We start from the raw sequence: 13,490 nt of genomic DNA, 5'->3' as shown, positions 1-13,490 counted from the left end.
AACTATTATTTTGAAATACCACACTGCACAACAAATCACCACACAGAGTAACAAAAGCATTTGTTTAAATTGTAATGCATGCTTGATTCTGACTCAAAGGGCTGATGCTGAAAGCTATTATTAAATAGCTTATAAAAATAGATTTTTTAGGGTTACTTTAATTCACCAGAGTAACTATCCTGGCTCAAAGATGACTATTAAAAAAAAAAATGTAGACTGTTCACTTCGAAGTCTAAAAACTAGTAGTTATCTAAGCAATAGAATTGTCTAAAAGTATTTTTAAAATAAAAACAATTAACTGAAAGGACCATCTAGTTCAAGTGTTTGACCATGGTGCCCACCCCGGCGGCAATGTCCTTCACAGGTGATCATATACCCACAAGCTGTAACTGCAGCAACAGCGATACAGACATTTGTACATTTTGACAGAGAATGCAAATTAAATCATACAAGCAAAGCTTAACATTTTTCAATCACATTTTGGAATCTAGTATCTCTTGATACATCAGTAACAGACCAGGTCCCAGACAGCCTTCCCTGCATCTGCCAGTTTCGTTTTGTCTCACTTCACATGCCAAGGTACTGAATCCAAAGTGCTTATCAAGATATGAGAACAGCACAGACCACCAGGGACTAAGGGGGTAACAATTTCTCTGGAACCAGAAACAAGGGAATGGGCCACTGATGTTGACTCTGAAGTTCAATTGTGTGACCTGAATGTGTGATGTCAAGGATGGCAAAAAGCCGGTCAGACAGGCACAGCTGGGTGATGGGTAATCTGAGGAGTGTCCCTTTTAGGTGTAGTTCTGATGCCACTTAGAATGAAGCAGGACCCCTATGAGACCTGTCATGCCGAGTATGTCAAAGGACCAAAGACACAGTTCTTAAAAGGGGGTCTTAGTTATGCTCAGACAGCTTCATTACTTCATGTATTTGGTTTTCAGATTTTCTAGACTCACGAGTGATACCTGTTAACTACTATTTCAATAACTACTAAGTATACAGCTTACTCTTCAATGCAGAAATAGTCTCATATTGGTTATACTATGTTTTTATTTGTTTACTGAATGAGAAGAAAAAACAAGCAAAAAAAAAAAAAACCCAACAATGAATGAAAAATGCACTTCCTTCTGCAGGTCGGTCTTTCTCTCCAGCGTAGTTACAGCAGCCCTAAAGCTGCTGGAATATAGTCAGCAAGAGGCCCGGGTTGAACAGTTCATCTTGACTCTTTGCATTTATTTCCTTTGGTGCCTTGCACAGTAAGGCACTATTAATGATACAACAGAAGAAATGCCCACAGCAAATAGTTCTAGTGACAATTTACGGGACAAGTTTACAGCTTAATGATGGGGGTGGTGATTGCTTCTTTCATTTTATTTTTTACAATAAGGTGTACCCTTTATACTCCACACACACACAAAATAAAACAAGTGCTTATGAAAAAGTCCCTTCCCCCACCCCCCTTTTCAAAACATCTGAACATAGCAATTCAATAGAACAGAAAAATCAAGACATGTTGATCTCAAAATTTCAACAAAAAAGCAAAGTATGTAATGCAACAGCTGTTCAACTTCCAACTCTAAACAGGCACCGTTAAACAAAAAATTCCCAGTATTTTAAATTTCTCCAGCACACATTCCAGTATAAATGCTCTGAACTGTAATCAGCTAGTGATTAACAATGGGAATAGAACCTTAAAACAAAAGCTATATTGCTTCCCTACCCCTCTCTCTTACAGTTAGAGCTTAGAGGAATAGGGGATACAAAAGTCAGAAGAAGAAGAATTAAAAAGAAAAATTCTCAAAGTGGCTGCTGTTTGGACTAAGGAAGACGGCATTTTACAAATGTTCCAAAAAATCCCGAGGCAAGTAACACAATTTGTTCACTATCACTCCTACTAAAAAGAATAAAGACACTGGTGTCTTAATATAAAACTGTACTTTCAAAGTTGAATTACAAGTTCACCAGAAACTATGGGTGTAGTTTTAGGCTTCATCTAGGAAAGAGTTCAGTTCAGATCAAGTTAGATACTGTACATCTAGCCTAGCTGGACTGGTGTCGGGAACTGCTCACTGCGTCACCCCAAACAGCTGCAAACTAAACAATAGTAAGTAACTCCATAGGAAGCTTAAGGATTGAGGTTATGTACACAACTAATCATATCTCCCCTGCTTCGCGCTCTTCAGAGCTCCTCCTGTCTTCTGATCTGCCATTAGCGCTCTCATAGGACCGCTTCTTATCTTTTCGATCTCTGTCACGAGGTGATCTGTCTCTTGAACTCCTGTCTCTGTCACGTGATGCTAAGTCTTGGTCTCTGAATCTTTCTTTTGAGGATCTGAAAAATATTAATTTGAGGAGCAAAATGTGTTGGGAAACCCAAAAATCCAAATGAAAGAATTGGATAAATATTAAGCTATCGATAGCTGCAGATACATAGAGTACATCGAAGAAATCAGTTTTTTTGACAGAAAAAGAAAGGCAAGACCATATTTGACAAGGGAATTAAACCAAGGAGGTGTGTAAAAACCGGTAGCTAAGGTCAAGAGCCCATGAGCTAAAATAATTTATAGGATAGTGTCATTATTTTAGAGGCAATCATAAAACTTTCCCAATTCAAAACAAATGTATTTAATGTAAAAATAACATACAATGCCTTAAAAAAATGAAAGGTATTATCAAATTAAAAATATATATGTATATATATATGTCCAAGTTGGATGGAAATCAAAAGCCAGACAGTATCTTGGGTGAGGCAGGTCCATATACAATCTCTGAGGTCTGTTCTTCCTTCTTATCAATCTTTAACAATATCAAAGCCACCCACAGCTCCCTGGCTATGTAAAAGGACTGCAGGCAATAGTTTGTCAACATTTAATGGCATTAAGAGAACTACTCTAATGATAAGGTTTTAAGTAACTAAGTATTTTAGAAATCTGCTCTAATCCTGAGCTCATTTAAACAAAAACAAAAATCAGAATGAAAGATAGAAACAGATGATCATATTATAATCAATCTTAATTAACTTTAACAGCCCCTTAATACCACCTCCCAAGTCCCATACCCAATAAGAAAGGTAACAACAAATAAGCTCAAATCAGAAATTCAACTGAAAAAAACAAAGAACATTATGGGATCAAAATATGGAATCTTCTGCACTTAAAACATCTAGAACGAAGCAGTAGCATATTACATTTATTTGATTGTTTTACAAGTAACACAGCACTTTTACATAATTAACTCAACCTATGTTTGGAATCAGACTCTGAGGCAACTGCCAAGAACCTGAATAAGTAATCTTTTCAACCTCTAAACAGAAAGAAATAACTTTTCAGGTTTAGAAATATAAAGGAAGATTAAGCAAAAAATGTTGAAAAATTAAATTCTACTTAATAAAGGTTTTAACAAGCTTAATTTTAAAAAGGCATAAGAATAAAAAAATTACACAGTGCACACCTGATTACACTTAGTCCTTTGTAAGAATGGAGTGAGAGAAAATTGAACTAATGCCAAAGAATAAAGATACAAGTTGCTGGCAAGGCCCATAGCTCAGCAATAATAACTGAAAAACAACTGAGATAAGTATTAACTGACGCTTTGTGAGACATTGTGCCCCGTGCACAATGCTCCCCTTACTACTTAAATCATCAATAACCCTGAAGAAATAGGTGTTCTCACTATCTCTACTTAGTAGGTGGGCAAAAGTAGATGAGATAACTAAAAAACCTGGCAATGGCCACTGAACCCAAGTAGTCTGAAAAAATGTTTGGAACAGGAAGTAAACAGAAAATGGCAAAAGGTCCTCGTTTACCAAGGGGAAAGATTACAAAAAGACCGTACTCACACCAGAAACCAGTCTTTCATTTGAAGCGGAAGACTAGCAAATCAAAAGAGACTTTTTAAAGTGGGGTTTTCGCCTTAAAAATTAAACTTGATATTGTGTTTAATAATATGTAGGTTTTAATTGCAACTGTCTAATTTTTAGTAAACACAAAGAATGTTCCTTTGAAAGAGAGTATCATCTGCAATTTGCCAGGAAAAAAAATCCTATATACCTCAGTAAATGTAGGATTCATCAGAGACTAGGTTCACACAATCTCAGGTGAGACTTCATGCTCATCCCTTCAACCCCTACCACCAATGAAGACTTAATCTGCGTTCACACACACCAGAAACCACAACAGGCGAGCAGGTCAACAAGGTACTGTCTAAACCTTTGATCAATCAGCAGGCTGATTATCAAGGTTTAGAGTGCAGGTGATGATTCATGGAGAATTTTCTAAAATGCATTTTTTGGGACACTGTATTGTATGCTCAGAGAGTAAAGACTGTATTGAGATAAGTAGCCTACAAATCATAATGTGAAGAACTCTGTCCCTTATGAACTGTCTGCTCCATTCTCTTCATTTTCCTACCCGGAACATCTTTGTTCTACTGGGTTTTACCTATTCAAATATATACCGACTCTACTGGAGTCTTTTATCTACGACCTGGAACCATTTTTATTATTCTGAGTATTTCCCTCATCTAAATGCCTAAATTACTTATTCTAAACAACTTTTGCACTTTATAAAATGTGGTATTACATGGGTAAGACGTTAGTCTTGTGTTCTGATTCACATAAAGTTCAATATTTTGTTATTTTTCACTAAGCCTGGTAGAAAGTATAAACTTCAATAATCAGTAATTTTACTTGCTTTGCTAAGAGTGGAATTTAAATGTTCTCATCAAAAATAAATGAGGCAATAGATATGTTAATGAACCGGATGGTAGGAATCCTTTTACAACATACACATAAATCTAATCACCACCATTCATACTTTAAGTAGCTTAGAGTTTTGTCAACTATACCACAATAAAGTGTGTGTGTAGGGGGGGACATTAAAAAAAAAATACTACTTTGAACAAGGCAAGGATGAAAGAAAAAATATATAAAGATTTTTTAACAGCTCTCTGTGACTCATGGGCTTTATGTGACGTAGCCCATAGAAAATTTAAGACGAGTAGGTCAGGCACTCAAAAAAATGCTTATCATCTGTATGCTTAAGGATATTTATCAGAAAAAAAGAAATTTTAAGTATTATTTTATGGTCCATAAAAATTACCTGGCTAAAGAGTTATTATGTGACCTGAGAAATTTTGGAAGCTTGGTTGGCCTATATATTTATACGTCTATATACATGTATAGTGACTGCTAAGCTCCACAACATTCTAATTCTCTATCCTCAACAGATATTTAAGTCCTTAAACATACCAATTCTGAGTCTACCCTCCTTGTACCTTTTGAAGTTTTCATGCCAGGGAAGTCTTAATTTCCTTTCAGATTCTGAATCTGTCCCGCAAAACTATATAACAACACATGCCTATTCAATTTGGATTAAAAATATATATATATACTAGAATGTGTCTGCTCCAAAAAAATGTGCCAGCTCAAAGAAGTTTGGAAAACAGCAAGTCAAAGTGAAACAATTCTTTTAATGAGAGGACTTCTCAGAGCCCCTAATTTGCCAATACACACTGGGGGGCGGGGGGTGGGGGGAGGACCACAACCCTGAATAATGATACCTAAAATTATTTGCCCATAAAATACTTTTTCCAAGACGCACTAAGTGAGAAGAGCAATAACCCTACACATATTGGTTCCAATTTCTTACTCTGGCTCAAAGTATATTCTTTCTAAACTACCCACATAGTCAGAGAAAAATGGTATATACCCACACACAAAAATGTGTACATATTACCAGATGCAAGTTTCAGACCAATAGTATTCCAATTCTAAACCTTAAGGGTAGTTCCATGTCCTCTTATGGACACCTCAGTACCTCCTCCTGGATCGTTCTCTGCTCCTGTCTCTAGAACTGTGCCCACTTCTCTGGTGGCTGCGGCTGCGGCTGCGGCTGCTAGAACGGGATCTGTGGCGATGGCGTTTCTCCCGAGATTTGGATCGAGTTCTCCTCTTACGTTCCCGTGACATGGAGCGAGACCGATGTCGGCGATGCTCTCTGGACCTGGATCTAAGAAAACATTTGGTTCTGCTTTTAGCTTTGGAAGCACATTTCTCATTTACTACCCTCTTCTTTAAAGAGGAACTATCTCTAAAAATCTCTTAATGAAATGTTTATGTCATTAAATAAAATATACCAGGCTAAAACTACTGATACAAGATGCAATAATTTCAAAGTAGAAATCAAGCAGTAATTCTCAGAGGTCAAACAGTATTGTGTGACTTACATCAGAGAAAGGAAAAAAAAAAGATGAGGGAAATCACCTGTTTTACACCACTACTACCTGCCATAGAAACTTACCTACATGCATTACAGACCTAATTTCATTTAGTCCTCTAGGATTTTTAGCATGCTTTATAAATAAGGTATGTCCCTGATGGACATGGATAAAGGGGGAGAAAGGCATGAAAAGAGTAGTGTTTAGGAAAAGGAACTTTCTAAGCAGACCATAGAAGTTGGAAAGCTCTCGATATGGCCTAGTCAAAACAGTTTGCTATCAAGAAATACATACTTATTTGGTAGGAAAAACTTGCATGATTATTTTAGAGTACTTTAAATTGTCCCCCCAAAAAAATATTTACAATGAGTAGAGGGGGGATAAAACGGAAGAATCCACAAGAAAAAAACACTTCTTTTCTTGAGTGTTGTATGTGGTAAGAGTAGAGTAGGTACATGCAGAAGACAAAAAACATCCTGGGGAAGAAAGATGTGGAGCTTCGCTACTTTGAGTCACTTTAAGAGTGACAGAAGTGTTCTAAACTGGATTGGGTAAGTCAAATTTCAAATTTATTAAAAATCATTACCTTATACACTTAAAACAGGTAAACACGTGGCATACAAATTATACCATAATAAAGTCAATTTTAAGTCACTTTAAGAATGAGATTTTCCTCATAATTTGATCAATAAATTCAAAAGCCTGTTCTGCTTCCCACTCTCTCCAGTGAATCCTCTCACCACTCCAGAACCTCTGACCTGTACCCCAGTTCTGTATGCATAAATAAATCTTAAAAAAAAAAAAAAAGCAGCAGCACTTTCTGGGTACCTAATGCACCATTCCAGGTACTAAGGAGACTGAGCAGCAAAAAAAAGGCCTTAACTTCATGGAGCTTATGCACTAGAATAGAAAGAGGTCTATGCACACACACACACACACACAGGCAGTAAACAGGAACGTGTTAGGTGGTAAAGAAATGGTTTAATACCATTTGCAAGGCAAAGAGGGAAAGAAAAATGACGCAGTTATCTTTAATACAGATGAGTCTTTTCTGTCAGGAGAGCGTTAAAGGAAGGACAGCATGAAGGAATGAGCCCACTCGGGGTGCTGCGGGCAGAGGGGACACAGCTGCGAAGGGCCGAGGTGGGAGCGGCTGGGCATGCTGAAGGAACAGGCGTTGCGTCTGGTGGCACTAGTGAGCAAGGGGAGAAATAGCAGCCTTACAAGCAAAATATCAAGTACATTATCATCCAAACCAAGATGCTGGCATGGGTAAGTTACACAGAGGTAGAGGTAGAACTACTAATAAAAAGGCAGAGATGGGACATAAACTTGTCTTAGGGCAGATTTGAGTGCCCTCCTCAAAAACTATGGCAGGATTTCAACTTCTCATGAATGAGATGAAAAAATTCTGGAGGGCTTGAAAACAGAGCTCACATGATTTTTATCATTTTTAAGGTATGGAGGTTGATGTGTGAAAAATGGGCTGAGGTGGAGAGGGAGAATGGGTAACATGGAGGTCAGACCACCTAAAGGCTATTACATTAAGGAAGTATTAGACTCTTGGAGAAGGAGTAGAAATTCAATTTCTAGCACAAATATATAAAGCTATTCAGTGAACAGATAGCTTAACTATCTTTTAAACAATACCTGCAACTATCAAAAGCAATAAACAAGAACAGTATCACCATGTAATGTTTCTATTTCTCACCTTTTGAGAAACCTAAAACAATACCAATTAGCTGATACAATTGGGGCCATCTATTAATGTATTAATTTTTTAGAAGTCTAAGCAAATATACAATTGAAAAAATTATAAAAAGTGGTAAGAGCAGCAAACAGAAACTTAAGGTTTTCCTTCTAGTTTATAGGGCTTAGTTCTTGGGAACTACTACTCAGGTTTCAAAGCAGGATGTGCTCAACAATAAAGCTAAGATTTGAAAAAGGGTGAGGGTAAAAATAAACTAAAAGAAAAAGAGTGAGGAAGGCCATTCTAGGTGGAAATGAGTCCAAAGACAAGACTGAGGGTAAGAATGAGGATGGCCACTGAATTTAGAATGACAAAGTAGATGCTTTTCTACTTTTCTCAGAAGAAGAAGAAAAAAAAAAAATACAAGTAGTTAAGCAACAACTGTAGCTAATGGCTGTAAAAAGCCCCCAGATGCTAATTGCCAAAGTCAAAGAGTCACCTTTCTCTTCTAAGGCCATAAATGCCGTTAAAGATATACCTATTGTGTAATACTTACCTTTTAGGGTTCTTGCTATGTGATCGAGACCTTTAAAAAAAAAAAAAAAGAGTATTTTTAGAAAAGTGAGAAAAGGTGCAATGTGTTGTTAAATTATGATCTTGATTTCTGCATTCATGCTAACTTTGTAAATAGGCACACACTCAAGACTCATTACCACTCTACAGGCTTCCTCACCTCAGTCCTTGAGCTTCCCTTTTAAAACAAATACCAAAACACCACCTTCCAGGAGACAGTTAAACTATGCACAAACTCACTGGTTTTCCAGAAATCACATCCCAGACTGGAAAAAGTTCTTTTTTTTCTTTTACTTATCATTTTCTTTTATCAATCATTTCTTCTTTCCCTCTAGTGACAGTAAAGTTTCTGAAATCTAAGATACACATTCTAGAACTAGAACCTCACCAGACAATCCCTAGGAAACCCTACTCTATCTTACATCTATTTTTTTTAAAAAATAAGAAATATAACAATATAATTTTCACATATCCTAGCACATAATTAACGTGCAATTAAATGTTGTTACTCAAAGTCACTTGGATTTTCCTCTGGAAAATACATAGCATGACAGAATCATTGTTTTGGATTCAGCTTGATACAAGTTTTTCATTAAACTTCGGTATCATTGTTTGTATATGTACAGTATTATTAGCCTGATACAAGTTTTAACCGAGGTTCTACCACCCACCATCTAACAGGACTTCTACAGGCCATTTGTCATCCTTTCCCTCGGTTTGCTTTGTTATTTGCAAAAGCAGAATAGTAATACAAATTTCACAGGGAGATGGGATAGTTCTATGTACTAAACAAAGTAGCAAAGATGGATGCTTACCACAATGTCTAACACATAAACACCCAGTAACTGACAGTAATTTTTATCATTATCCTTTTATTTAATATTGTATTTGTAATCCCATTTTATGTAATTCTATAGTTATATAATTTCCTTACCTTCCATATTCATTTTTACCCAAGTTCACAAATAAAAAGCATTTTTAAAAACACTTTCTTTAAGTGTTACATAATATATATTCAGGATCAAAGAAGTTTGTTAATGGGCAACAAAGAAGACCTGAAAATCTTCTCATTTGAGTGCCACCTTAGTTTAACTGCTGATACTAGTGATACCAGTTTCAGTTGAATTTTAACAGATGGTACTTTTAATGTCATTTACACTGTCTTAAAGGTAATACTTTCAGAGGGCTGTATTTTCATACCAACTTAGATACACAAAAGCACAAAGATAAAGCTCCAAGGTAAATTTATGGTAAAAAAAAGAACATTTCTATAAAGGAAGTAGTAATTGCAAGCACCTTGTCAAAAGAAAATCATGGGCCCTCTCCAGTGGCGCAAAGGTTAGTCTCAGAATTATCAAGCTGTCGCCAGCCACTGTGGCATGAGTTTGATCCCAGTCAGGGAGGTGATCCACATGGTACAACAGACCTTGCCTGTCGCACCTTCTGCTCCCCTCAGCAATGTATTTCAGTCAATCAGACTGTTCTGCTCCCCATTCAGTCTCTGGTAAATCCTCTCACCTCCCAGACCTCTAATCTATACCCCCTCTATCTTGTATTCAAAATAAATGAATCTTGAGAGAGAGAGAGAGAAGTATGAACATGAGTTACAAAAGACTGTTGTTACCAGATGGATGGAGATAGAAGGAGGTTATGCTCAGTGACGTAAGTCAGCAGGAAAAAGAATATCGGATGGTCTCATTCATAGGAGTAATGTAGGGGAACTAAACAAGGGATAAGGGAGAAAAAAAAAAAAGACTAAACTAGCACTCGAACTATAAATTGGAAATACTCAGCAGGGGAGAAGGAGGCAAAGGATCAAAATGTAAGGGGAAATGACAGAACACTATGGTGAAAAGTCATGGGTGTCTTGGTGGGGGTAATTTTATGGGGCTTACACCTGAGAGAAGAACTAAAACCTGAACAAAAATGAACAAGAAAATTAAAAAAAAATTTTTTTTGCTTCCAAAATGCCACAAAATTTGTTGCCACCAGGCACTCCCAGTGGTCCAGGGTTTAAATACAGCACTATTGAGCTACTGACAATCACTGCAGTACAAGCTCCATCACAGCTGGCCAAGGAGTGACCCACATGGCATAGCAGGCCTCTCCTGTCTCGCACACTGCTCCCTCAGCAGTGTTTTCCAGTGGATCTGCCTTTTCTCCTCCCTAGTCTTTCTCTGGTGAATCCTTTTACCATCTATCCATACACCTCTGGCCCACATCCCAGTTCTTGTATGCATAAATAAATCATTGAAACAAAAATTTGTTGCCAAAGGGTAAAAGTAAATCAGAAGATTTAGACATTCTAAATAAAATTATATATTACGTCAGTAAAACCTTGAATAGTTACAGTTCTTGTAATTCAGAAAACAGAAAAATACAATGTAAAAACAAATTAATGAAACAAAATTCCCAGATCTTTCATCAGTAAGTATAAATATACAAAAATTGCCCTATGCCAAGTTGGCATAAATCTTGGCCATTGTGAAAATCAGTGTTAGAAAGAGTTTCGTGAAAAATCTTATAAACAAAGATGTTATACACTCTCTACTCACTCTCCCATATATAAAGAAATCACCTTAACTTAAATGGCTTTAAATTAAAATACTTGTAATAAACACTGTCTCAAACTTACTGTATTTTTAAGTAAACTGAAATCTCCTGGGTCCAGATTTAGCAACATCTAAAATGCTATCAATCACATCTCTTTTTAGAACCAGGGACATTAATATTAACTACTACAACTTTTCAATTAGTTACTGCATACCTCCTCAGCTTCTCCCTTTCTTCTCTTTCCCTTTCTTCTCTTCGCTTCAGGCGTTCCTGGTTTCTTTTCTCCTGCTTTTCAGCCACAACTCTCTTAAAAAACAGTGATAGATAAAATAACAAATAAGAATTATTAACGGGGTCCATTCTCAATACATTAGTAACTTAGAGTTTATCATATCTTATTTCCAGTATAGTGCAATTAACAAAAAATCTGTTGAATAATAATTGTATTTCAAATTTAACCAGGTATAATCAACAGGCTTACATTCTTTCCCCCTTAAATTGGAACATCTGAAAGATTTGTGTTTTTCCACACTTTAATATTACACCTTAATGTTGTCTAAAATATATTCTTAGGAAACCACATACTCAAATAATACTGTTTTGTTCAAAGTCAGCCTCTCATCATTATGACACAGAATAAAATGACTGGCAGCTACATTTCAAAATTAAACTGTTAAGACTTTTCTCTTCAAAATGTTTTGCAAATAATGGAAATGACGCTGGGTGCTTCTGATTCAACATTATTTTAACTGTCCAAATATGAACCCTGGGTTAATTACAGTAATCGATGAATTAAAAACTCGCTGTCCAGCATTTATCTTCCTTAAGCCGGTTCTCGAGTCTTGACAAAATGCTACTTACCTCAGTTTTTAACCAAAAAGCCTCACTGGACTTGAACGATAAATTGACTATACCTGGGGACTCTGTGTATGTTTGAGTATTTGGAAATTAACAAGGCCTAGTCTGTTTATTTTACTATCATGTTGCCTTTCTCACAATATCCTATATATTTGTGACCAAGATTTTCCTTTTTAAAAATAATGGCTGTCGGCCCTCCCTGGTGGCACAGTGGGTTAAAGCACAGCACTAAGAAGCTAAAGCCACTTCCGCATGAGTTCAATTCCCGCCTGCCCCGGAGGTGACCACATGGCGTGGCAGACCTCTCCTGACCCGCCCGCTGCTCCCCTCAGCAGTGTACTTCGTTGATTTGCCTGTTCTCTCCCCACTCTGTCTGTGGTGAAGCCTCTCACCGCCCCTGCACCTCTGGCCTGTACCCCAGTTCTGTATGCACAAATAAATCTTAAAAAATAAATAAATAAATAAATAAATATTGGCTGTCATTCCAAGTCCCATGAGCTTACTATCAGAAGAACTGGGAATTATTTCCAATCAATGCACTCATTTTGGCAATTTGCCTTTCAATATCACATTACTGCCGCTGAAAAGCAAACTTTTGGGGGACATGAAAGGATTAGTTAAAAACCCAATTTTCAATATTTCTACTTCTGAATCATAATCAACACAAAATGTTACCTCCCAGAATAAAGGAAACGGTATGAAATTTTGTTTCTTACACATCATCCATTAAACCTATTCTACTCTAATAGAATGAGTCAAATACATTTGTGAATAATTCTTAATCACAGTAAAAAATACTGTGTAAAAGATAACTAATATTAAGCAAAAGATTAAGTGGCTAAAATAAAGTGAAGGACATTAGTTTACCAATGTACCTTTAATTCTTCAAGCTTCTCTCTTATTTCAATAAATCCAAGGTGTAGTTTACCCCCAAAATGATCGGCCAAGCGCCTGTCATTATCATGAAGACCTAAATAGGCAGAGCAGACTTCACAAACTCGAAGTTTCTGTTGTTGAAAACTGGAAGCTGGCATCGAATTCCGATAAACTTCCTAAACAAAAAATGAGAAAAATGACTTATTTAAGCTTCATTAAAAGTCATATAATTAAAGCTATATTAAAAATTATTAAAATTTAACATGAAAGCCATACAATTAAATAAAAGACACCACATTTATAACAAAAATTATCCTAATGAATACACAAAAAACATGGTTATTTTATTTTATAAAAGGTGTAGATTTCCATTAACCCCCATCCTCTTCCTTGGGATTTCATCACCAGAAATGAAAGCTCTGAGCCTCAAACAACTTTTGCTAAGAATTATTTTAACAATTCTCCCAGAATACAGGAGTTTCTGAAAAAGTTTTCTCAATGTTCTAAAATGTTCTCTCCTATAACTCTTGTTACAACTGAGATGAAACAACCAGAACAGGATCAAGAAAGTAGAAGCTGCCCATGAGTGCAAAGAATGCATTTCTTCCCCAGGGTAACAGCTTCCTCCCACTGCTTTATTCTTTCCCGGTCATTCATTACCAGTTTGGAAACATGGAGAGGGCAAACAGATAGAAGACTTCCCACTAACAGGGGAAAGTAC

At 36.5% G+C, this 13,490-nt stretch overlaps 1 protein-coding gene across 7 annotated transcripts in view; it reads right to left on the bottom strand.

Annotated features, from left to right (window-relative positions):
* Positions 1–1,071: 1,071 nt before the first annotated feature.
* LOC101628907 (putative RNA-binding protein Luc7-like 2) overlaps positions 1,072–13,490 on the bottom strand; it is a 56,147-nt gene continuing 43,728 nt past the window's right edge. For 5 of the 7 annotated variants that reach the window (XM_012720866.1, XM_012720867.1, XM_012720869.1 and 2 more), the window contains 5 exons: positions 12,769–12,945; positions 11,250–11,341; positions 8,466–8,495; positions 5,820–6,011; positions 1,072–2,335 (listed from right to left, as the gene is read on the bottom strand). In XM_012720866.1, the coding sequence (XP_012576320.1) occupies positions 2,158–2,335; positions 5,820–6,011; positions 8,466–8,495; positions 11,250–11,341; positions 12,769–12,945 (669 nt within the window). In that variant the 3' untranslated portion in view covers positions 1,072–2,157. The remainder of the gene's footprint in view (positions 2,336–5,819; positions 6,012–8,465; positions 8,496–11,249; positions 11,342–12,768; positions 12,946–13,490) is intronic. The other 2 variants (XM_004677082.2, XM_004677083.2) reach the window with 2 other exon arrangements.

The sequence above is a fragment of the Condylura cristata genome, unplaced genomic scaffold, assembly GCF_000260355.1.
Source record: "Condylura cristata isolate star-nosed mole 26May11 unplaced genomic scaffold, ConCri1.0 scaffold00005, whole genome shotgun sequence".
NCBI lineage: Eukaryota > Metazoa > Chordata > Mammalia > Eulipotyphla > Talpidae > Condylura > Condylura cristata.
Note: the sequence above shows the minus strand (reverse complement) of the source record. Positions and strands in the feature narration are given on the sequence as shown.